At 41.3% G+C, this 23,207-nt stretch overlaps 1 protein-coding gene across 1 annotated transcript in view; it reads right to left on the minus strand.

Annotated features, from left to right (window-relative positions):
- Window positions 1-23,207, minus strand: part of P2RX7 (purinergic receptor P2X 7) — a 121,812-nt gene that overhangs the window by 50,589 nt on the left and 48,016 nt on the right. Inside the window, exons 3-5 of the mRNA XM_075834497.1 lie at window positions 20,355-20,426; window positions 16,141-16,213; window positions 5,721-5,814 (exon numbers count right to left, since the gene is read on the minus strand). Coding sequence (XP_075690612.1) covers window positions 5,721-5,814; window positions 16,141-16,213; window positions 20,355-20,426 — 239 coding nt within the window. The remainder of the gene's footprint in view (window positions 1-5,720; window positions 5,815-16,140; window positions 16,214-20,354; window positions 20,427-23,207) is intronic.

Raw genomic sequence — 23,207 nt, forward strand, 5'->3', positions numbered from 1 at the left:
ATCCGCTGCTTCTCCGCAACACACTGTGCATACTGCGGAGTGTAAATTCCGCACCGCAGGCTAAATTACGCACTGTTATTGTCCGCAACATCTGAACTAAGTTACCTAAAATGGTATAGAAACCAAAGGAAAGAAAAGGCTGATGCGGACTGAACGAGGTATTAGGGCATGTCTGAACCTGCCCTAATACCAGATTTGTGAATGGCCGGCAGCCCCATGATAAAAAACAGCTAACAATACTAAATCAAGCTAAATTTGTGAATCTGAGTTCCTGATACCATTTTTTTTAGTCGGCTACAACCATACAAAAAACTAAAAATCGAAACGTGGCTTACATGGAAACATATTTCCCCCAATATTATTTATTTTTCTAATGGAAAATCATTTGCATTGTGGTAAAGTATAATTAATTTGGTTTAACAGGTTCTCAAAGCAAAAATAAACAAATTATTTGACCTATTAGGCTGGGTTCCCATGTTGCATAAACTCTGTTTAATTTCCGCAACAGAATTCTGTGTCGAAATTCCTCAGCATTTACAATAGCAGCAAAGTGGATCAGATTTAAATAATCTCATCGCTAAGCTGCAGAAAACCCCGCTGCAAAAATGCTAATAAATTGACCTGCGGTGCGGAATTTAAATCTGCAGCATGTCAATTTATGCTGCGTTTTCGAAGCTTTTCTGTTGCAGGTTTTCCCCATTGAATTCAATAGGGATGCAAAACGCACAGCAGAAAGCCAAGTGTTGCAACTTTTGCAGCAGAATCGCAGCTATTCCGCAGAAAAAATTGCAACACAGAAAAAAATAATTAATTCATACTTACCCAGAACTACTTGATTCCTCCAGTCCGGCCCCCTGGGATGACGTTTTATCCCATGTGACCGCTGCAGTCAATCACAGGCTGAAGTGGTCATATGTAGCATCTTATGTAGCTGTAGCATCATCCAGGAAGTCCGGACCGGACAGCCACTGAGGGACGTGTAATAATGACAATGGCATAGGTAAATATGGGTGTTTTTTAAATTATTTCTATGCTGCTTGGCGCAGCGGAAATTCCGGCCGGTGCAGATTTTTGGACAGAATCTGCTGCGGGTTCCAGGTCGGATACGCTGCGTGGTTTTTACGCCACTTATCCATACATATTACAGTATGTTCACATGCGGCAGATTTGTTACAGGAATTTCTGGGACTGTGCCATTTATCTGATTCAGATGTAGGGAACAGATTTGAAGTCGTAGAAATATTTGTAACAAATGGGCAGCACATGAACATACCCTAAAATGTGTATTTTGCAATTCCACATAAAACGTATGTAGTAACTCTATACACTATACATAATTCCCTTGGTCTCCCATGCGCCTACACCTCCAGTTATACAGTTTAATGTGTAGTGTAGTGGCAGTTGCAAGTGTTAGGGTATGTGCACACACACTAATTACGTCCGTAATTGACGGACGTATTTCGGCCGCAAGTCCCGGACCGAACACACTGCAGGGAGCCGGGCTCCTAGCATCATAGTGATGTACGATGCTAGGAGTCCCTGCCTCTCCGTGGAACTACTGTCCCGTACTGAAAACATGATTACAGTACGGGACAGTTGTCCTGCAGAGAGGCAGGGACTCCTAGCGTCGTACATAACTATGATGCTAGGAGCCCGGCTCCCTGCACTGAGTTCGGTCCGGGACTTCCGGCCGAAATACGTCCGTCCATTACGGACGTTAATGTGCTCGTGTGAACCCAGCCTTACAGATCATGAGAAGTTGATTTGAGGAACTTGTGAGTAAACCAGAGAGTCTCACTTCCATTATTGTGTAAGTTAACACCTTAAATGCAATGTTAATTTCAGAGAGAAAATACCATATGAATACACAGAGGCATTACATAGGATCTGCATTCTAGGGCATGGCCCCACGTGGCGTATTTCTTCCGCAACTGTCCGCATCAGCAACTGTCCACACACGTAGTCACCCGTAATTATGGGAGCCCCATTGACTTCCTCAGTCTGGCTGTAGACCTAGAAATACACATAGGTCCAGCCAGAATGAAGAAATGTCATGTTAAAAAACCAATATGCTCCGCAGCACACATAACCATGTACATTAAATCTGTGGACTTCATTGCGGAATTTTGAATCTCCATTGAAGTCAATGGAGAACTTCCGCAATGAGTCCGCAACCAGTCCGCTACAGGTCCGCAACATCCATTGTATGCTGCGGACACCAAATTACGCACCGCAGCCTATGCTCCGCAGTGGAATTTTCCTCATCGTCTAAACGAACCCTACTAAAAAGAAGTGGAAGGCAATGGAGAAACGGGTCCGCTGCGGATTAACGCTGCGGAGTGTCCGCAGCGGAATACCAGAGCAATTCTGCCACATGGGGCCTTGCCCTAAGTTTTGGTTCAAATACTGATTTTGTACTTGAGAAAAGCTCAAAGGATGTAAAAAAATAAAAATAAAAACTTACAGAAAGTTACATAAGAAAAATGTTAATTTGCGGACATTATATAAGGCTAAAAAAATCATCCTACAGACTCAAAGGGGGGAATTTATTAACTTTTCTATGCTAGTTTTCTGGCGTAGAAGAGTCGCAAATGACACTAAATGCGCATATTGTAAAAAAAAAGTGACATTTGTACCGTTTCCGCTGTTCACGCCACTGTGGCCACCCTGGAAACTGGCGTAAATTTTATCGCAAATCTATTAAGATTTCACATTTTGGCGCACTGACAGCCAGAGATGTGCCTAATTTATTAAGAGACATGCACCTCTTAATAAATTAGGCACATCTTACTTTAACTCTCTTTATATTAAAACTAGCGTATGAAACGACAGTCTTAATAAAATTCCCCTGTATGTGTCGAGTGTGAAGCGATCCAAATCTACTGCACAGTTGGCCATGAAATTCTCAATTCCTTGTGGCTTCCATGCTATCCAGCATCAGACTGCATGCTCCTAAACAAAAGTCTGCATCCCTTCTACAAACTATAGACTGTCTATTATCTGCTCACAGATACTGATGGCAACCACTGGGCATCTGAAAGGTGACTGGCAGAAATGCAGTATTTTTTGTTTGTTTCTGCAACTAACACGAGCATTCCCAATAACACCAAAATATAAGGGAATGGGTATAAAGGCAATTCCATAAAATATTGTGTAAAGTACATCCAAAACTACAAATTTATACATCCAAATATATACCTAAAGGGGTTTTAAGGATATAAATAAAGGGTCTGCTTTCTACCAGAAGTAATGCCACTTTTGTGCATGAGCTGTGTCTAGTATTGCGGCTAATCCCTATTAAAGTGAATGGGGCTAAACTGCAATACCAGACACAGCCCATGGACAAGAGTGGCGCTGTTTCTAGAAAAATAGACACTTTTTCTAATCCTGGACAACCCTTTTAAAACTGTCTCTAAGCAACTATAGCTTGAACAATAGGATGATGTGGCTAAAAAAATTAAGTGTCAATCTAAAATAACTTTGCGACTGCATACTGGCTGTACAATGTCCACAATAATGTCACCAGTAGTCACTCACTACCTTTGTTCATACAAAAGGAAAAATGATGTATCAGTATGGCAGTCCATGCACATTCACTTCTTCCTAAGATGTTTCTTCCAGTAACGTTTGATCTTTATAAGGAAACAAAATTCAAATGTCCCTCTGGTGTACTGGAATAAATGTCAGGAAAAAAATAGTGCAGGACACCTCTACTGTTTAGATTAAATTAATTCTATTCTATATACTCACAATTTAGTGAGGGGGGGGGCAGTATAGATCAAACGTTACGGCAGGAAACATCAAGCATGAACTACCATACTGATACACTATTATAGATAATAGACTACTGGTGACTTTATTGTGGACATCATGGATCCAGTGTGCAGCCTCAGAGTTATTTTAGATAGATTGCATAGAGGAACTGTGGACTTTTCCTTCTCTTGCATAGCTCCTCTGGATTTCGGAATTCAGCTGATCTGTGTTTTATGTGCACATATTAGGGAAATGTATCGAACACTCTACTCTTGTTTTCTGGCATAGAAAAGTCGCAATTTGCGCAAATATTTCGACTTTCGTATTTTTTAGTGGGAGTGGGCGTGGCCACTCACGGCCCAACAAATTCATTATAGTTTACGCTAGAAATTATAGCGTAAATTATAGTGGAATTATACTCCAATTTATAGCTGGCGTAGATTTCCCTTTCTAACGTACGGATAGCCAGAGATGCGCCTCTTAGTAAATTGGGTGCACTTAGTTCCAGTGCTCTTTATATTAAGACTGTGTAATGTCCGTGGCTGCGGGCTGTCAGCTCCAATCCCCTCCTGACAGCCGCAGCCACGAGTCGGCAAGCGCTGGCCCCAGCCTCCTCCTCAGGAGACGCCTGTGCTCGCTACCCTCAAGATCTCCAACTCCTTCCATGTCTCCCTCCTGAAGCCGGTGGTTCTGAAACGCTACACCAAGACTCCTAGCCCTGTGGTTGCCTCCAGCGGCCCTTCAGACACCTTTGAGTTTCAGGAGATACAGGACACCAAAAAAGTGAGAGGAAAGACCTTTTATTTGGTGGATTGGAGGGGGTTTGGTCCTGAAGAAAGGTCTTGGGTGCCAGAGGAGAACCTCAATGCTCCTGATCTTCTGAAGAAGTTTCTCTCTCGCTCTGGTCCCAAGAAGAGGGGGCGTAAGAGGGGGGGATACTGTAATGTCCGTGACTGCGGGCTGTCAGCTCCAATCCCCACCTGACAGCCCAAGCCTCCTCCTCAGGATACCATCCTGGTCGAGCACAGTGCTGTGCCAAAGTCGTGTCGTGCTGTGCTGTATTCCACGTCTGACCTGCTTCTCCCCGCCTGACGTCTACCTGCTGCCTAGTCCTAGCCGAGCATGCCCTGCTGCTGTCTGAGCTGCCACAGGTACCTATATGAACTATAGACTTTCACCTGCGCCCTGTTGGCCAGCTGCCAAGGCGGTATGGACCAGTGGGTCCACAGACCCTTCGTGACAGACTGGCGTATGCAATGTCAGTCTTAAACAATCTGTCCCATTGTTTTGCCTTTCAAATACTGAAGTGGCATCAATTTCACACTCAAGTAGGCGTCAAGAATCTCAGCCCCTATGCCACTAATCTGATGTTCTATGTATTTATTGTATGGTGACTCAAAGCATTGACATGAAAATAAGTAAATCACAATGTCTTATTGAGTAGAATATATTTTTTCATCAGTTTTCTTTCCTGTTGGCTCACAAAATCACTCCTTTGTGAAGAACAAATGACGTGCACATTGATATCTGCTGGGCAGACCATGGAGGCACACAAGTTCACAACTACAGCAACTTGAACTAAGTACATCTTCTAGTCTAGTGGGTTTTACAGGGACTTTAAAGGGACATGAAGAACAAAGACGAGTAATAATAATAATGTTATCATTTGATTAGAAAAATCTATGTGGAGATATTGTAGCTTCCAGATATTAATCTTAAACTACATAATGTATTCTATGATCCGTCTATGCTAAAACATGTAAACAGAGAATGCTGGCATTTCATTATATCATAGAGACAGAGATGTCATTGTCAGAAGACCTTCCTTTAGTTATATCAATGCAGTATACACAATGTACTATTGTAAGAGCATTGCAGCTAGTGGTGAAGCCTATAATATAGCTAAAATGTCAACTTTATTATTAGAATCTGAGGCAAAGAGAAGAGGATTAAAGTGGAGGACTTACTCTGGAGTGCTCTTGGACTCCACAGGGCACCATGCTTTGACTTGACACGTCTTGTAAGTTGAGTTGTACTGTACACATATGCCGGTTTGAATCCCTAGAACATACATATTAACAGTTTTATATTTCCTGCACATCCGTATGATGCGATTTCAGACAAAGTCAATAAAACAACTGTATTTATAATAAAATCATTCTTTCTATTTGCCAAACAAAACCTTTTCCCCTTACAAAGAAAAAAAAAAAAAAAAAACAACAAAAAAAAGACACATAATTGGTATCGCTGCATCCGTAATGATCCAATCTAATACTGTTATGTTATTTATCCCACATGGTGAACGTCATAAAAAAAATCAATAGCAGAATTGTTGTCTTTTATTCATCCAGCCTCTGGCAAAACGGAATAAAAAGCGATAAAACAAGTGTAAAGGATCTGCCAGGCACAGCTTCTGTGTCAACGCCCATAGGTAATCAGTCTGCACCTGCTTCTATGTCTGAGAGACCGACTCCATCTTCCACCACTCAGGATGGCAGGCTTAGGAGTGGGAGAGCCTATCGCAGCCTGGCCAGACGGAGCTAGCTCCCGCCCTCTGTCTATTTGTACCTGCCTTTCCTGTTCCTCCTGGCTTGTGATTATGTAATGATGGGGATAGGGAAACAGACAAGTGAGATCTAATCTACCCGCCACTCAGTCCCTGCCTACTTGCAACGACCCGCCCTAGGCGACGGGGTACAACTGGGCGACGGTCCCTACACTCAATAGGTGCACGACAGACAAACAGACAAGGGTACAAAGAAGCAAGGGAAATGGGGAAGTTGCCCACGTAAAACCGTGAGCAACAAGCGAAGTGAACGAGCCGAGTCAAACCAGGAGATGAGCGAGGTACAAATACGCAGAGCAGAAGATTGGTCAGAAAAGCCAAGGTCAATCACAAGCAGAGGATAAATAGTACAAGAAGCTGCAGTAGGGCCAGGAAACCAAACGAGAAGAATCACAAACAAGGAGGAACAGGAAAGGCAGGTACAAATAGACAGAGGGCGGGAGCTAGCTCCATCTGGCCAGGCTGCGATAGGCTCTCCCACTCCTAAGCCTGCCATCCTGAGTGGTGGAAGATGGAGTCAGTCTCACAGACATAGAAGCAGGTGCAGACTGATTACCTATGGGCGTTGACACAGAAGCTGTGCCTGGCAGATCCTTTACAACAAGTTGAATGTACACCAAAATGGAACCAATACAAACTACAACTTGTCCCACAAAAAAATAAGCCCTCATATAGCTCTGTCTACAGAAAAATAAAATGCTATGGGTCTTGGAATGCGGTGAACATAAATAAATAAATTTTTTTCAAAAGTCATTTTCACTATGCAAAAGTAGTAAAACATAGAAAACTAGATAAATTTGGTATGGCCATAATCGTATCAACCCATGGAATAAAGTTATCATGTTATTTATACCGCACGTTGAACACCGTAAAAAGAAAACCCAAAAAACACTGCTGGTATTGCGGTTTTCTTTCAAACCCCCCCCCCCCAAAAAAAAATAATAAAGGCCTGGTAGACGGCTGCGTTGACTCTGGACTTGATATAACACAGTGGTCCCACACCAGCAGATGACATGGCCCCAAAACCATCACTGACTGTGGAAACTTCACACTGGATCGCAAGCAACTTGGATTGGCGCCTCTCCACTCGTCCTCCAGACACTGGGACCTTGATTGCCAAATGAAATGCAAAATTTACTTTCATCTGAAAACAGGACTTTGGACACTGAGCAACAGTTTTGATCCACTGTGTTATATCAAGTCCAGACATATAAATATACACTACCGTTCAAAAGTTTTGGGTCACCCAGACAATTTTGTGTTTTCCATGAAAACTCACACTTATATTTATCAAATGAGTTGCAAAATGACTAGAAAATATAGTCAAGACATTGACAAGGTTAGAAATAATGATTTTTATTTGAAATAATAATTTTCTCCTTCAAACTTTGCTTTCGTCAAAGAATGCTCCATTTGCAGCAATTACAGCATTGCAGACCATTGGCATTCTAGCTGTTAATTTGCTGAGGTAATCGGGAGAAATTTCACCACATGCTTCTAGAAGCCCCTCCCACAAGTTGGATTGTCTTGATGGGCACTTCTTGCGTACCATACGGTCAAGCTGCTCCCACAACAGCTCTATGGGGTTGAGATCTGGTGACTGCGCTGGCCACTCCATTACAGATAGAATACCAGCTGCCTGCTTCTTCCCTAAATAGTTCTTGCATAATTTGGAGGTGTGCTTTGTGTCATTGTCCTGTTGTAGAATGAAATTGGCATTGCAAAATGGAATGATAGCCTTCCTTATTCAAAATCCCTTTTACAAATCTCCCACTTTACCAGCACCAAAGCAACCCCAGACCATCACATTACCTCCACCATGCTTGACAGATGGCGTCAGGCACTCTTCCAGCATCTTTTCAGTTGTTCTGCGTCTCACAAATGTTCTTCTGTGTGATCCAAACACCTCAAACTTTGATTCGTCTGTCCATAACACTTTTTTCCAATCTTCCTCTGTCCAATGTCTGTGTGCTTTTGCCCATATTAATCTTTTCCTTTTATTAGCCAGTCTCAGATATGGCTTTTTTTTTGCCACTCTGTCCTGAAGGCCAGCATCCCGGAGTCGCCTCTTCACTGTAGACGTTGACACTGGCATTTTGTGGGTACTATTTAATGAAGCTGCCAGTTGAGGACCTGTGAGGCGTCTATTTCTCAAACTAGAGACTCTAATGTACTTGTCTTGTTGCTCAGTTGTGCAGCGGGGCCTCCCACTTCTCTTTCTACTCTGGTTAGAGCCTGTTTGTGCTGTCCTCTGAAGGGAGTAGTACACACCGTTGAATGAAATCTTCAGTTTCTTGGCAATTTCTTGCATGGAATAGCCTTTATTTCTAAGAACAAGAATAGACTGTCGAGTTTCACATGAAAGCTCTCTTTTTCTAGCCATTTTGAGAGTTTAATCGAACCCACAAATGTAATGCTCCAGATTCTCAACTAGCTCAAAGGAAGGTCAGTTTTATAGCTCCTCTAAACAGCAAAACTGTTTACAGCGGTGCTAACATAATTGCACAAGGGTTTTCAATTGTTTTCTAATCATCCATTAGCCTTCTAACACAGTTAGCAAACACAATGTACCATTAGAACACTGGAGTGATGGTTGCTGGAAATGGGCCTCTCTACACCTATGTAGATATTGCATTAAAAATCAGACGTTTGCAGCTAGAATAGTCATTTAGCACATTAACAATGTATAGAGTGTATTTCTGATTAATTTAATGTTATCTTCATTGAAAAAAACTGTGCTTTTCTTTCAAAAATAAGGAAATTTCTAAGTGACCCTAAACTTTTGAACGGTAGTGTATATATATATATATATATATATATATATATATATATACACTGTATATATATACACAGTGAAGGAAATAAGTATTTGATCCCTTGCTGATTTTGTAAGTTTGCCCACTGTCAAAGACATGAACAGTCTAGAATTTTTAGGCAAGGTTAATTTTACCAGTGAGAGATAGATTATATTTTAAAAAAAAAACAGAAAATCACATTGTCAAAATTATATATATTTATTTGCATTGTGCACAGAGAAATAAGTATTTGATCCCTTAATACTTTTTTTTTAATTTTTTTTTTATTCAATACAATATAAAATTCCATACAAGTAAGGAATAAAGAAAATACAATTATGCACATTTTTACATTTTCCCCCTACTCCCACCCCCTCTCAAGACCGATCTTGGTAAAAGAAAACAAAAAACAAAAACTTACCACTCCCCCCAATAGGTTTTACAGTGTTTGCCTTGATTATAGATTTTCTCATATTTCATTATAATTTTTACATTATTTACCCAAGCATTAAACTCCGGTAGGGAGCTAGATATCCACTTTCTAACTATTAGTAATTTTGCAATAAATAATAGTTTTATTAATCCACATTTTTTTTCCTTAGAAATTTTTAATTTGGAATCATCACCCAGCAATACCAGCTGAGGTTGAAACACTATATCTGAATCTATTTTTTCCAAAATGTTTTTAAAAATTCTATCCCAGTAATCAGCAATCTTAATACAATTCCATAACATGTGCAAATAGTTTGCTTCCGCTGCACCACATCTGGGGCAGTTAGAAGCTTTATTAATCGAGAACTTACTCAAAAGGATCAAATTGAACTGAATAAGCTGATGGTTCATGCTTATCGATACTTTAGAAATATTTTGAAATATTATGTTCCAATCAAGAACACAATCGTTATTCAATTCCTTCTCCCATTTTATAACACAATAAAATTTTATTTTCCTTGACTTTATTTCCATCAGGGATTTATACAACCTGGAGAGAGGTTTTTTTTCACATTTGTATTTTCTCAGTTTTTTGTAAAAGTCATCCATATGGTCTTTATTGAGAGGGTTGCCATCTTTAAATTTATCAAATGCGTGCTTTAATTGGATATAGGAGAATCTTTCCTTCTCCGTCAAGTCAAAATCAACTGATCCCATGTTTTGATTTTTCCTTCTTCCATTATATCTAATACATATCTAATCCCTCTAAGTTTTAACAATGGTAACTCTGGGATAGCCTTACATTCTTCTATATTAAGATTGTGCCATAACGGGGAAAAGGATAAAAAACCATTTCGACTAGTCATATTTCTTAAACTATTCCAGCATTCATGCAGGAGTTGTGCTGTCAACACGTTTTCCATAACTCCAGATTTTAATTGACCAGATTCTAACACCTCATAAATATCTGAAAAACGGCCTTTAATGTTAGTGATCAACCATTGTAAGAACTCGGCCTTATCCCATTCTTGTATGTATTGTAATTGTGCTGCTAAGTAATATACTCGAATATCTGGAAATGCTAGTCCTCCTTGTTCTCTTGAAGGACATAAGTAGTCTAGCTTAATCCGAACTCTCTTCCTTCCCCAAATCAGGTTATTAAAGATAGTTATGATTTTCTTAAAATATTTATCTTGTATCCACACCGGGGTAACCCCAAAAACACATAAAAGTTTGGGGATTAGAACTGTTTTAATCAAGACAATTTTATCGGCTTTTGATATTGGCAATTCGTTCCATATTCTTATTTTTTTTTCCATTTCGTTTATAAGGGGGAGCAAATTATAATCAAAAAATTCTTTTATATTATCTGAAATTTCTATACCCAAATATCTAAAGCTTTCTCCTGGATATATGATTCGAATTTTTGTTTGTAGTACTAAATCTAGTGGCATTAATATGGATTTTTCCCAATTGATCTTTAGACCAGAATAGAATCCAAATCTTTGAATAGTAGATATAACATAATCCAATTTTTCTTCCGGGTTCGTCAAAAAAAATAAAAGGTCGTCAGCATATAAGATCATTTTATCCTCTTCCCCCCTAGCTCCAAAACCCACAATATTTCCATCCTCTCTGATCAAACAGGCGAGAGGTTCCATTGCCAATGCAAAGAGTAGGGGAGAAAGAGGACTTAATCCCTTAATACTTGGTGGCAAAACCCTTGTTGGCAAGCACAGCAGTCAGACGTTTTTTGTAGTTGATGATGAGGTTTGCACACATGTAAGATGGAATTTTGGCCCACTCCTCTTTGCAGATCATCTGTAAATCATTAAGATTTCGAGGCTGTCGCTTGGCAACTCGGATCTTCAGCTCCCTCCATAAGTTTTCGATGGGATTAAGGTCTGGAGACTGGCTAGGCCACTACATGACCTTAATGTGCTTCTTTTTGAGCCACTCCTTTGTTGCCTTGGCTGTATGTTTCCGGTCATTGTTGTGCTGGAAGACCCAGCCACGAGCCATTTTTAATATCCTGGTGGAGGGAAGGAGGTTGTCACTCAGGATTTGACGGTACATGGCTCCATCCATTCTCCCATTGATGCGTTGAAGTAGTCCTGTGCCCTTAGCAGAGAAACACCCCCAAAACATAATGTTTCCACCTCCATGCTTGACAGTGAGGATGGTGTTCTTTGGGTCATAGCATTTCTCTTCCTTCAAACACGGCGAGTTCAGTTAATGCCAAAGACCTCAATTTTAGTCTCATCTGACCACAGCACCTTCTCCCAATCACTCTCAGAATCATCCAGATGTTCATTTGCAAACTTCAGACGGGCCTGTACATGTGCCTTCTTGAGCAGGGGGACCTTGCGGGCACTGCAGGATTTTAATCCATTACGGCGTAATGTGTTACCAATGGTTTTCTTGGTGACTGTGGTCCCAGCTGCCTTGAGATCATTAACAAGTTCCCCCCGTGTAGTTTTCGGCTGAGCTCTCACCTTCCTCAGGATCAAGGATACCCCACGAGGTGAGATTTTGCATGGAGCCCCAGATCGATGTCGATTGACAGTCATTTTGTATGTCTTGCATTTTCTTACTATTGCACCAACAGTTGTCTCCTTCTCACCCAGCGTCTTACTTATGGTTTTGTAGCCCATTCCAGCCTTGTGCAGGTCTATGATCTTGTCCCTGACATCCTTAGAAAGCTCTCTGGTCTTGCCCATGTTGTAGAGGTTAGAGTCAGACTGATTAATTGAGTCTGTGGACAGGAGTCTTTTATACAGGCGACCATTTAAGACAGCTGTCTTTAATGCAGGCACCAAGTTGATTTGGAGCGTGTAACTGGTCTGGAGGAGGCTGAACTCTTAATGGTTGGTAGGGGATCAAATACCTATTTCTCTGTGCACAATGCAAATAAATATATATAATTTTGACTATGTGATTTTCTTTTTTTTTTTATATTTATATAATCTATCTCTCATCTCTCACTGGTAAAATTAACCTAGCCTAAAAATTCTAGACTGTTCATGACTTTGACAGTGGGCAAACTTACAAAATCATCAGGGGATCAAATACTTATTTCCTTCACTGTATATATATATATATATATATACACACACACACACACACACACACACACACACACACACGCATACATACACACACTAGTACATCTATCTATCTATCTATCTATCTATCTATCTATCTATCTATCTATCTATCTATCTATCTATCTATCTATCTATCGAAACTGGTTTATTCATCCATGTGGAAGATAGCTACGTTTCAGTCCCCCCACAGAACCTTTTTCAAGCATAGTGATATACAAAAAAAGCCCGGGTTTTTATACACACATGTGGCAATTACAACAATACTTGTGTTAAAATACAAATAATCAAATATCTCTTAGAGTGTATCAAGATACATACATCTAAAATATACATAGTATGCAATATAACAGTGTTTATAGTACAAAAAAATACTTCTGATAATAAAATAGTGTATAATGGGATAAAAATATCATATACATTCAATAAGCAAATATGCAAATTGTTTCAAAGTGGAGGAGGAATAGAGCCACTCACCAATTTCAAAACAGTAGCCACATATACAATGTAATAATTACTCTACGAACAATTGTATAGCATCTTCAATAATTGAATGCGCATTCGTCAAGTTTAATGTATCAAGATGCAAAGGCCCGCCAGGGAGCCAATGGGAAAAAGCGTCCCCTGTTGCTAAGGCTACCTGCTTCATAGGCCAATGGGAGATAAGCATCTCCCGTCATCCAGACAACCATGACGTTGTATTGAACTTGCAGCTGCGTACTGATAACACTTCACGGATTCCGGAACTTAACAAGGATAAGCCATCATATAAATAGTTCTACGAATTACGTATATTATCAACAAAGTAAACTGACTGAATTACAGGCCACGCACAACAATTTACATTGCAAACAGGAGGAATCACTATATAAAGTGACTCAAATATCTCCATAAAAGAGCAATGCGCCTGTACATAAAAAAATATATATATATTAGTTCGGGACCGGGTCAATGTAATCCAACATGTATCATGCAGACTGTATTCAGAGCTCCATGCCAATAAGACACACCATCTACACTTTCGTGCGGTAGGTGCATTCTAATAGCATAACGGTCCAAATTAGATGTAGAAAATCAGGCAATTTTTAAAGGAATATCCTTATATATCAGAATGTCCCATAAAGAATTGTGTTTAGGCCCATTAGTATAAAAAACATATATATACACTACAGTTCAAAAGTTTAGGGTCACTTAGAAATTTCCTTATTTTTGAAAGAAAAGCAAAGTTTTTTTCAATGAAGATAACATTAAATTAATCAGAAATACACTCTACATTGTTAATGTGCTAAATGACTATTCTAGCTGCAAACATCTGGTTTTTAATGCAATATCTACATAGGTGTATAGAGGCCCATTTCCAGCAACCATCACTCCAGTGTTCTAATGGTACATTGTGTTTGCTAACTGTGTTAGAAGGCTAATAGATGATTAGATAACACTTGAAAACCCTTGTGCAATTATGTTAGCACCGCTGTAAACATGATAAAACTGACCTTCCTTTGAGCTAGTTGAGAATCTGAAGCATTACATTTGTGGGTTCGATTAAACTCTGAAAATGGCTAGAAAAAGAGAGCTTTCATGTGAAACTCGACAGTCTATTCTTGTTCTTAGAAATGAAGGCTATTCCATGCGAGAAATTGCCAAGAAACTGAAGATTTCCTACAACGGTGTGTACTACTCCCTTCAGAGGACAGCACACACAGGCTCTAACCAGAGTAGAAAGAGAAGTGGGAGGCCCCGCTGCACAACTGAGCAACAAGACAAGTACATTAGAGTCTCTAGTTTGAGAAATAGACGCCTCACAGGTCCTCAACTGGCAGCTTCATTAAATAGTACCCGCAAAACGCCAGTGTCAAAGTCTACAGTGAAGAGGCGACTCCGGGATGCTGGCCTTCAGGGCAGAGTGGCAAAGGAAAAGCCATATCTGAGACTGGCTAATAAAAGGAAAAGATTAATATGGGCAAAAGCACACAGACATTAGACAGAGGAAGATTGGAAAAAAGTGTTATGGACAGACGAATCGAAGTTTGAGGTGTTTGGATCACACAGAAGAACATTTGTGAGACGCAGAACAACTGAAAAGATGCTGGAAGGGTGCCTGACGCCATCTGTCAAGCATGGTGGAGGTAATGTGATAGTCTGGGGATGCTTTGGTGCTGGTAAAGTGGGAGATTTGTACAAGGTAAAAGGGATTTTGAATAAGGAAGGCTATCACTCCATTTTGCAACGCCATGCCATACCCTGTGGGCAGCGCTTGATTGGAGCCAATTTCATCCTACAACAGGACAATGACCCAAAGCACACCTCTAAATTATGCAAGAACTATTTAGGGAAGAAGCAGGCAGCTGGTATTCTATCTGTAATGGAGTGGCCAGCGCAGTCACCAGATCTCAACCCCATAGAGCTGTTGTGGGAGCAGCTTGACCGTATGGTACGCAAGAAGTGCCCATCAAGCCAATCCAACTTGTGAGAGGGGCTTCTGGAAGCATGTGGTGAAATTTCTCCCGATTACCTCAGCAAATTAACAGCTAGTATGCCAAAGGTCTGCAATGCTGTAATTGCTGCAAATGGAACATTCTTTAACGAAAGCAAAGTTTGAAGGAGAAAATTATTATTTCAAATAAAAATCATTATTTCTAACCTTGTCAATGTCTTGACTATATTTCCTAGTCATTTTGCAACTCATTTGATAAATATAAGTGTGAGTTTTCATGGAAAACACAAAATTGTCTGGGTGACCCAAAACTTTTGAACGGTAGTATATATATATATATATATATATATATATATATATATATATATATATATATATATACGTACATACATGCATACATACATGGCTTCAAACTATATATCGATATCATAAGCTGTTATTAATGGAAGTCAAGATTTGTGAATAGAACATAACAAAGAAATCCAATATGAAACTGTTCAAATGCTGGGAGTTATGAATATGACCATGTGCTGACAAGTTGGGTGTAGTTAAGATTATGTTGGAACAGGAGAATGCGGTTATAAGGAAGGGGAGTAGGAGAATGAGTGTTTTAGGAGCAGGACATGTACATAAAGTACAGAATAATATTGTCATAAATGAATTTACTTACCCAAGTAAGAACTCCACTTTTTTAAAACATCCTCATTTGGTTAAGCATAAACAGATAACAATGCTTTCTTAAAAAAGTTTGGTACATCACATCTCTTTTAGCTGTGCCAATTGGCTTTGCAAAGGTGTTTATACTGTATATGCTAAGCCAAATTCAAAGCTACTTGTCTTCTTGTGAAGACAGTCCCTTTCCATGTGTCCTATATGCCGACTTTGGACACCCTCTACCAGCTGTATTACATTACTTGGTTGCCATTTATTTGAATGGCTGGTATGTGTAACTACAACCCAGAGATAACAGCTGATCGCTGGGGATTTGTGAGATAAATCCTTCAAGTTTCCTCTACAAATAGCAAAAACATTATAAAAGTAAAAGGAAAAACATACCATTACTATACGTGTCGGAATGACCCTTCTTACAGATATTATTTTGGGAACAAATGGATTTCCGGTTTGGATACTAAAAAGAAGGGGGCAGTATTATTAGCTGTGAAATAAATGTGTTTTTTAAAATTATTAAATTATACTAATATAACAGCTTTTCCTTCTAATAATGTTAACGAAGGGATAAACTACTGTGTTAAAACATAACTGAAAATTAATATTGAAATGACAATGACTAGAAATTCAGGAAAAGTTACATTAATGGGGATTTCTCATCATGACCAATTAACCAATTAGGACATAAAAATCTATCTTGGTCATGTGATGGAAACCCAGGCACACAGATCGTTGAACAGAGCTCTGATAACTGTAATGTAACTGCAACGAACCTTACACCTGTGCGTCTCTCACATGTCTAGGAAATGGTTAATAGTGCGTTTTTTGATGAGTTTTAAGGTGTGGTTTTTACATTTTGATGCAGAAATAGGCGCGGTTTTATGCTGTGGATTTTGGTTTGGTTTTTATAAACTTGTCAGATACAATTCTGAGACGGAAACGCAAGATAAATTGACATACTGCAGATTTTAAAATATGCACCACGGGTCAATTTACAAGCCGAAAAATTTGTTAAAGCGTGGATGAGATTACTTGAAATCTCATTTACTTTGCTGGTACTGTATTAAGCTGCGGATTTGCCGCTGGAAAATATGCACGGCAAATAGGCATGTAATTCGCATAGTGTGCATTTGGCCTATAAGGCTGGAATCCCACGAAGCGTAAACTGAGTAGTTCCGCAACAGAATACTGCAGAATTTCTGCAGCATTTACAGTAGGGGCAAAGGAAATAAAATTTAAAATCTCATCCCTACGCTGTGAAAAAAAAAAATGCAGAAAAGTAATGCGGAAAGTTTTCTGTGGTGCGACTTTCAATTCCGCTGCATGTCAATTTATGCTGTGCGTTCTCTGCGGAGATGCTGTATATTTGGCCCATTGGGGAACATAAATTCTGCAACAGATTTGTTTTGTTGCGGTTTTTACAGCGGAAACGTAGTAAAAACCAATGGAAATCCGCAGGTGCGCATACAGTTTGCTTGACACTAAAAAACGCAACGTTTCTGCAGCATTATTCTCAGCAAAAATGCATTATTTGGTGTGGATTTCTGCCACAGATTTATCATTTGTTTGTTTTTTTAGATTCTGCTGCAGCTTTTTGGGTATATTCGCACACACAGGATTTGCTGCAGATTTTCTGCAAGAGAAAATCTGCAGCCGAAAAAAAAACCGCAGATAAATCTGTCACAGCAGTGTTTTTTTCCTGCGGATTAAGAGTATGTTCACACGGCTTATTTTCGGCCATTTTTCGGGCTGTAAACAGAATGCCTCCAAACATTTGCCCATTGTTTTCAATTGGAAATACGGCATACTGTTCCTATAGGGCGTATTTGAAAAACGGCCGTATAAAAAAAAACGCCTGCGAAAAAGAAGTGCATGTAACTTCTTGAGACGTTTTTCAATGACTCTATAGAAAAACATCTCTAAAAACGGGCGTAAAAAAATGCAGCGAAAAACACGAGTTTGCGTAAAAAACGCCTGAAAATCAGGAGCTGTTTTCCCTTGAAAACAGCTGCGTATTTTCAGACGGTTTTTGCTAAGCGTGTGAACATAGCCTAAGGCCGGGTTCCCACGGGTGTCCGATCTGGAACACGCAGCACCTTCCATCCGAAATCGCACCACATTGTGATGCGGTTTTTTGAACGGAATATCCGCTGCGGAAATAAGGGCTGGGAGGAAAAAAATCTGTTCATACTTACCCCCTCCCTCTTCTCTGCGCGTAATACAGCCTCCTGGGATGATGTTGCAGGCCATGTGACGCTGCAGCCTGTGAGTTGCTGCAGCGGTCACATGGGATGCAACGTAATCCCCGGAAGCCGGACTGCCGGAAGAAGGACAGACTTCTGGGTGAATATGATATTATCTTTTTCTTTCCTGAGTTGCAATTTTTTTTCCTGAGGATTCGCTGCGACTCAGCCGCAAAAGTCGCAACACTTGGCTATCTATTGCAGATCTTGCATCTTCACTGAATTCAATGGGCAAAACCCGCAACAGAAAGTCAACGAAAATGCAGCATAAAATGACATGCTGAGGATTTAAATTCCGCACCACAGGTCAATTTATTTATGTTTACGCTGCGTTTTTTTCCCCGCAGCGTGGGCATGAGATTTTCAAAATCTCATCCACTTTGCTGCTATTGTAAATGCTGCAGAATTTCTGCACAGAATTCCATTGTGGAAATTCTGCAATGTTTACGCTACATCGGAACCCGGCCTTAGTATTAAACATTGATTATAGCAAAGTATATGTGCACTTGCGGATTTCCAGTGGCTTTTACCGCTGTATAAACTGCAACAAAACAAATCTTTTGCGGAATTCATGCTCCCCATTCAACTCTATGGGCCAAACACGCAGCATCTCTGCACAAAACCCACAGCATGAATTGACATGCTGCCAAATTTACCGTACTGCAGAACACTTTCCACATGACTTTTCTGCAATTTTTTCGCATCGTGGGCATGAGATTTCTTAAATCTTATTAACTTATTAAATCTTATTAACTTCACGGAATTCTGTTATGGTAGAGGTGGACTAAGGGCAAGCCCACACGTGGCGGATTTCCTCCGCAACTGTCCGCATCAATGCCGCACAGAATCTGCGTTGCAGATTCTGTGGCGGATCTGCCCAAAATGTGCAGTAAATTGATGCGGACTAGCTGCTGCGGACTGCGGTAAACCTTGATGCGGTAGACTGCTTCCCTTCTCTCTATCAGTGCAGGATAAAGAGAAGGGACAGCACTTTCCCTAGTGAAAGTAAACTAATTTCATACTTACCGGCCGTTGTCTTGGTGACGCGTCCCTCTTTCGGCATCCAGCCCGACCTCCCTGGATGACGCGGCAGTCCATGTGACCGCTGCAGCCTGTGATTGGCTGCAGCCGTCACTTAGACTGAAACGTCATCCTGGGAAGCCGGACTGGAGACAGAAGCAGGGAGTTCTCGGTAAGTATGAACTTCTATTTTTTTGACAGGTTGCTGTATATTGGGATCGGTAGTCACTGTCCAGGGTGCAGAAACAGTTTAACTCTTTCAGCACCCTGGACAGTGACTATTTACTGACGTCTCCTAGCAACGCTCCCGTAATTACGGGAGCCCCATTGACTTCCTCAGTCTGGCTGTAGACCTAGAAATACATAGGTGCAGCCAGAATGAAGAAATGTCATGTCAAAAAAGCAAGACGCATCCGCAGCACACATAACATGTGCATGACAGCTGCGGACTTCATTGCGGAATTTAGAATCTCCATTGAAGTCAATGGAGAACTTCCGCCATGAGTCCGCAACCAGTCCGCCACTGGTCCGCAACATCCATTGTATGCTGCGGACACCAAATTCCGCACCGCAGCCTATGCTCCGCAGCGGAATTTTCAGCCTCGTCTAAACGAAGCCTACTAAAAAGAAGTGGAAGGCAATGGAGAAACGGCTCCGCTGCGGATTAACGCTGCGGAGTGTCCGCAGCGGAATTCAAGAGCAATTCCGCCATGTGTGGCTTTGCCCTTACACTCGGCAGAATCTGTTGCAGAAATTTCTGTGGCTGATAACCAGTTCCATTCATCTGAATAGAACTTTCAGAAATAACCCCATTCAGAGGATTTTCAGTCACAGAAATTTCTGCAACAAAGTCTGCCGCAGGTGAACGCACCCAAACGATCAATGTAGGAGAAAGGGGAGGGATATATTTTAACCTACCTTTACCCCAGGTCTTAGGCTATGTTCACATGCTTAAGAAAAAACGGCTGAGAATATGGAGCTGTTTTGAAGGGACAACAGCCCCTGATTTTCAGCCGGTTTTTAAGCAACTTGCGTTTTTTTACGGACGTTTTTCTATTGAGTCAATGAAACACGGCTCCAAAAACGGCTCAAGAAGTGACAATGCACTTCTTTTTACGAGGCGTATTTTTTACGCGGCCGTTGTTAAAAGCTGATATGATTAAAAGTTAAGTTTTAGATTACATTTTGCATTGATATTCCAGATATGCTATATATTTTATTCTAATATTTTTTAATGAGAAAAGCCAATGTATAGATTTTATATCAGTTTTGGTCAACTCTCATGCAGTTTTCTATGCAATCTGAAGCCAGACGAAATAGGTTGAATTAGAACCTTACCTCTGCACAAATGCCTTCTTTTTGATTTTCTGTTTTCACTATATTAGTTACTACAAAAAATGAGGAGCCATCCTGTAAAAGGAAAAAATCATGTCCAATTAACAAAGCGACATTTTGACGCATAATTAATAATTCACTTGTGTGGCCACTCATTGTAGCGATTAACTCCTAACGTGTAGGCCGCAACAGGATAAATACTCCGCATTATCTGTGTATAGATACCTTGTATCTCAACTATACATTTAAGAATCAAAAAACATTAACAGCAATTACAGTTTTAGGCCCCATGCACACGACCGTGCATTTGCGTCCATATACTATCCGCAATTGCGGAGCAGCAATTGCAGAAAGTATAGAGAACATTATATCCGACAGGCCAATGCACACAACCATGGTTTCCATGGTCCGTGCATTGGCCGGAGCGTGGACCACAAAAAAAAATAGGACATGTCATTTTACGGGCCGCATTTGCGGTCTGGGCTCATTAAACTCAATGCACTTTTGTGTGTGCACGGTCCATGATTGCAGATGACACTTCTCGGGCCGTCCGTACCGTAATCACAGACAGTACACACACAGCTACGGTTGTGTGCATGAGGCCTTAAAATGGGTTCTTGTATAGTATTGCCAAACTCCTTAGGCCTCACTCACACAAGCGTGGCGTTTTTGCGTGCGCAAAAAACACTTAACAGCTCCGTGGGGCAGCAGCATATAATGCGTGGCTGCGTGCTTTTCGCGCAGCCGCCATCATTATGACACTCCATTTGGATGTTTGTAAACAGAAAAGCACGTGGTGCTTTTCTGTTTTCATTTATCCTTTTGACAGCTAATGCGCGAATCACGCTGTTCGCACGGAAGTGCTTCCGTGCGACATGCGTGGTTTTCACGCACCCATTGACTTCAACGGGTGCGTGATCCACGCAAAACGGCCAAAGAACGGACATGTCGTGACTTTTTTTCAGCGGACTCACGCTGAGTAAAAATCACGAACATGTCTGCACGACCCCATAGACTAATATAGGTCCGTGCAACGTGCGTGCAAATCACGCGCGTTGCACGGACGTTTTTCCCGTTCGTCTGAATAAAGCCTTAGCACGCAGCCACGCATTATATGCTGCTGCCCCACGGAGCTGTTAAGTGTTTTTTGCGCACGCAAAACGCCGCATTTTTGCGTGCGCAAAATTCGCCACACTCGTGTGAGTGAGGCCTCAATGATAGTTATGCAGCAATAATATATTTCAACACTCTGAAATAACAATAGTATTAATAAGGCCTCATGCACACGAACGTATTTTTTCCTCCCATAAATACTTGCGTAAATACGGGTCCTTTGTGACACGTATTCCACCAGTATTTACGGACCCGTGCCCGTAAATACGGGTCTGGTGTCACCAGTATTCCACCCGTATGTACGCACTAATCGGCAGCCCCTTCTCTCTATCAGTGCTGGAAAGAGAGAAGGGGCAGCCCTTTTGGGCAGAGTTTCCGCAGCGATTGTACAGTGAAGGAAATAAGTATTTGATCCCTTGCTGATTTTGTAAGTTTGCCCACTGTCAAAGACATGAACAGTCTAGAATTTTTAGGCTAGGTTAATTTTACCAGTGAGAGATAGATTATATAAAAAAAAAGAAAAAAGAAAATCACATAGTCAAAATTATATATATTTATTTGCATTGTGCACAGAGAAATAAGTATTTGATCCCCTACCAACCATTAAGAGTTCAGCCTCCTCCAGACCAGTTACACGCTCCAAATCAACTTGGTGCCTGCATTAAAGACAGCTGTCTTACATGGTCACCTGTATAAAAGACTCCTGTCCACAGACTCAATTAATCAGTCTGACTCTAACCTCTACAACATGGGCAAGACCAAAGAGCTTTCTAAGGAGGTCAGGGACAAGATCATAGACCTGCACAAGGCTGGAATGGGCTACAAAACCATAAGTAAGACGCTGGGTGAGAAGGAGACAACTGTTGGTGCAATAGTAAGAGAATGGAAGACATACAAACATGTCAATCGACATCGATCTAGGGCTCCATGGAAAATCTCACCTCGTGGGGTATCCTTGATCCTGAGGAAGGTGAGAGCTCAGCCGAAAACTACACGGGGGGAACTTGTTAATGATCTCAAGGCTGCTGGGACCACAGTCACCAAGAAAACCATTGGTAACACATTACGCCGTAATGGATTAAAATCCTGCAGTGCCCGCAAGTCCCCCTGCTCAATAACCCCTTCCCGCCATTTCACGTACAGTTACGTGATGGGAGATGGCCTTTTCCCGCATCTCCACGTAACTGTACGTGATGGAGATGAAGCTGGCTCAGGAGCTGAGCCAGCGACATCACCGCCGGGTGACAGCTGTATGTTACAGCTGGCACCCGGAGGTATCGGCCAGGACCGGAGCTAGCCTCCGATCCGACCGATTAACCCCTCACATGCTGTGTTCAATAGAGATCGCAGCATGTGAGGAGTTTATAGCCACCGGCGCCCCAGCAACGTGATCGCTGGGTTGCCGGTGCCTGCAAATGCGATCGGAGGGGTAATAATTACCTCCCAATCAGCCTGTAACGGAATCCTCCTATGTCCCGTCGTCGGCGGGGCCCAGGAGGCTTCCGGTACCATTAGCAAGATGGCGCCGGCTCCGCTTCCGGCTCAGAAGCTGAGCCGGCGTCATCAGCAGTGGGTGTCCGCTGTATGTTACAGCGGACACCCCGATCTAACGCCAGGAACCGGAGCTAGCTCCGATTCCTGGCATTAACCCCTTCAATGCAGCGATTCAATGCAATCGCTGCATCAAAGTGGTTTGTATGCAATCGGCAGCTACTATGGCAACAGGATGCCTAACAATGGCTT

The sequence above is a fragment of the Rhinoderma darwinii genome, chromosome 1 (genome assembly GCF_050947455.1).
Source record: "Rhinoderma darwinii isolate aRhiDar2 chromosome 1, aRhiDar2.hap1, whole genome shotgun sequence".
In the NCBI taxonomy this organism is placed as follows: Eukaryota; Metazoa; Chordata; class Amphibia; order Anura; family Rhinodermatidae; genus Rhinoderma; species Rhinoderma darwinii.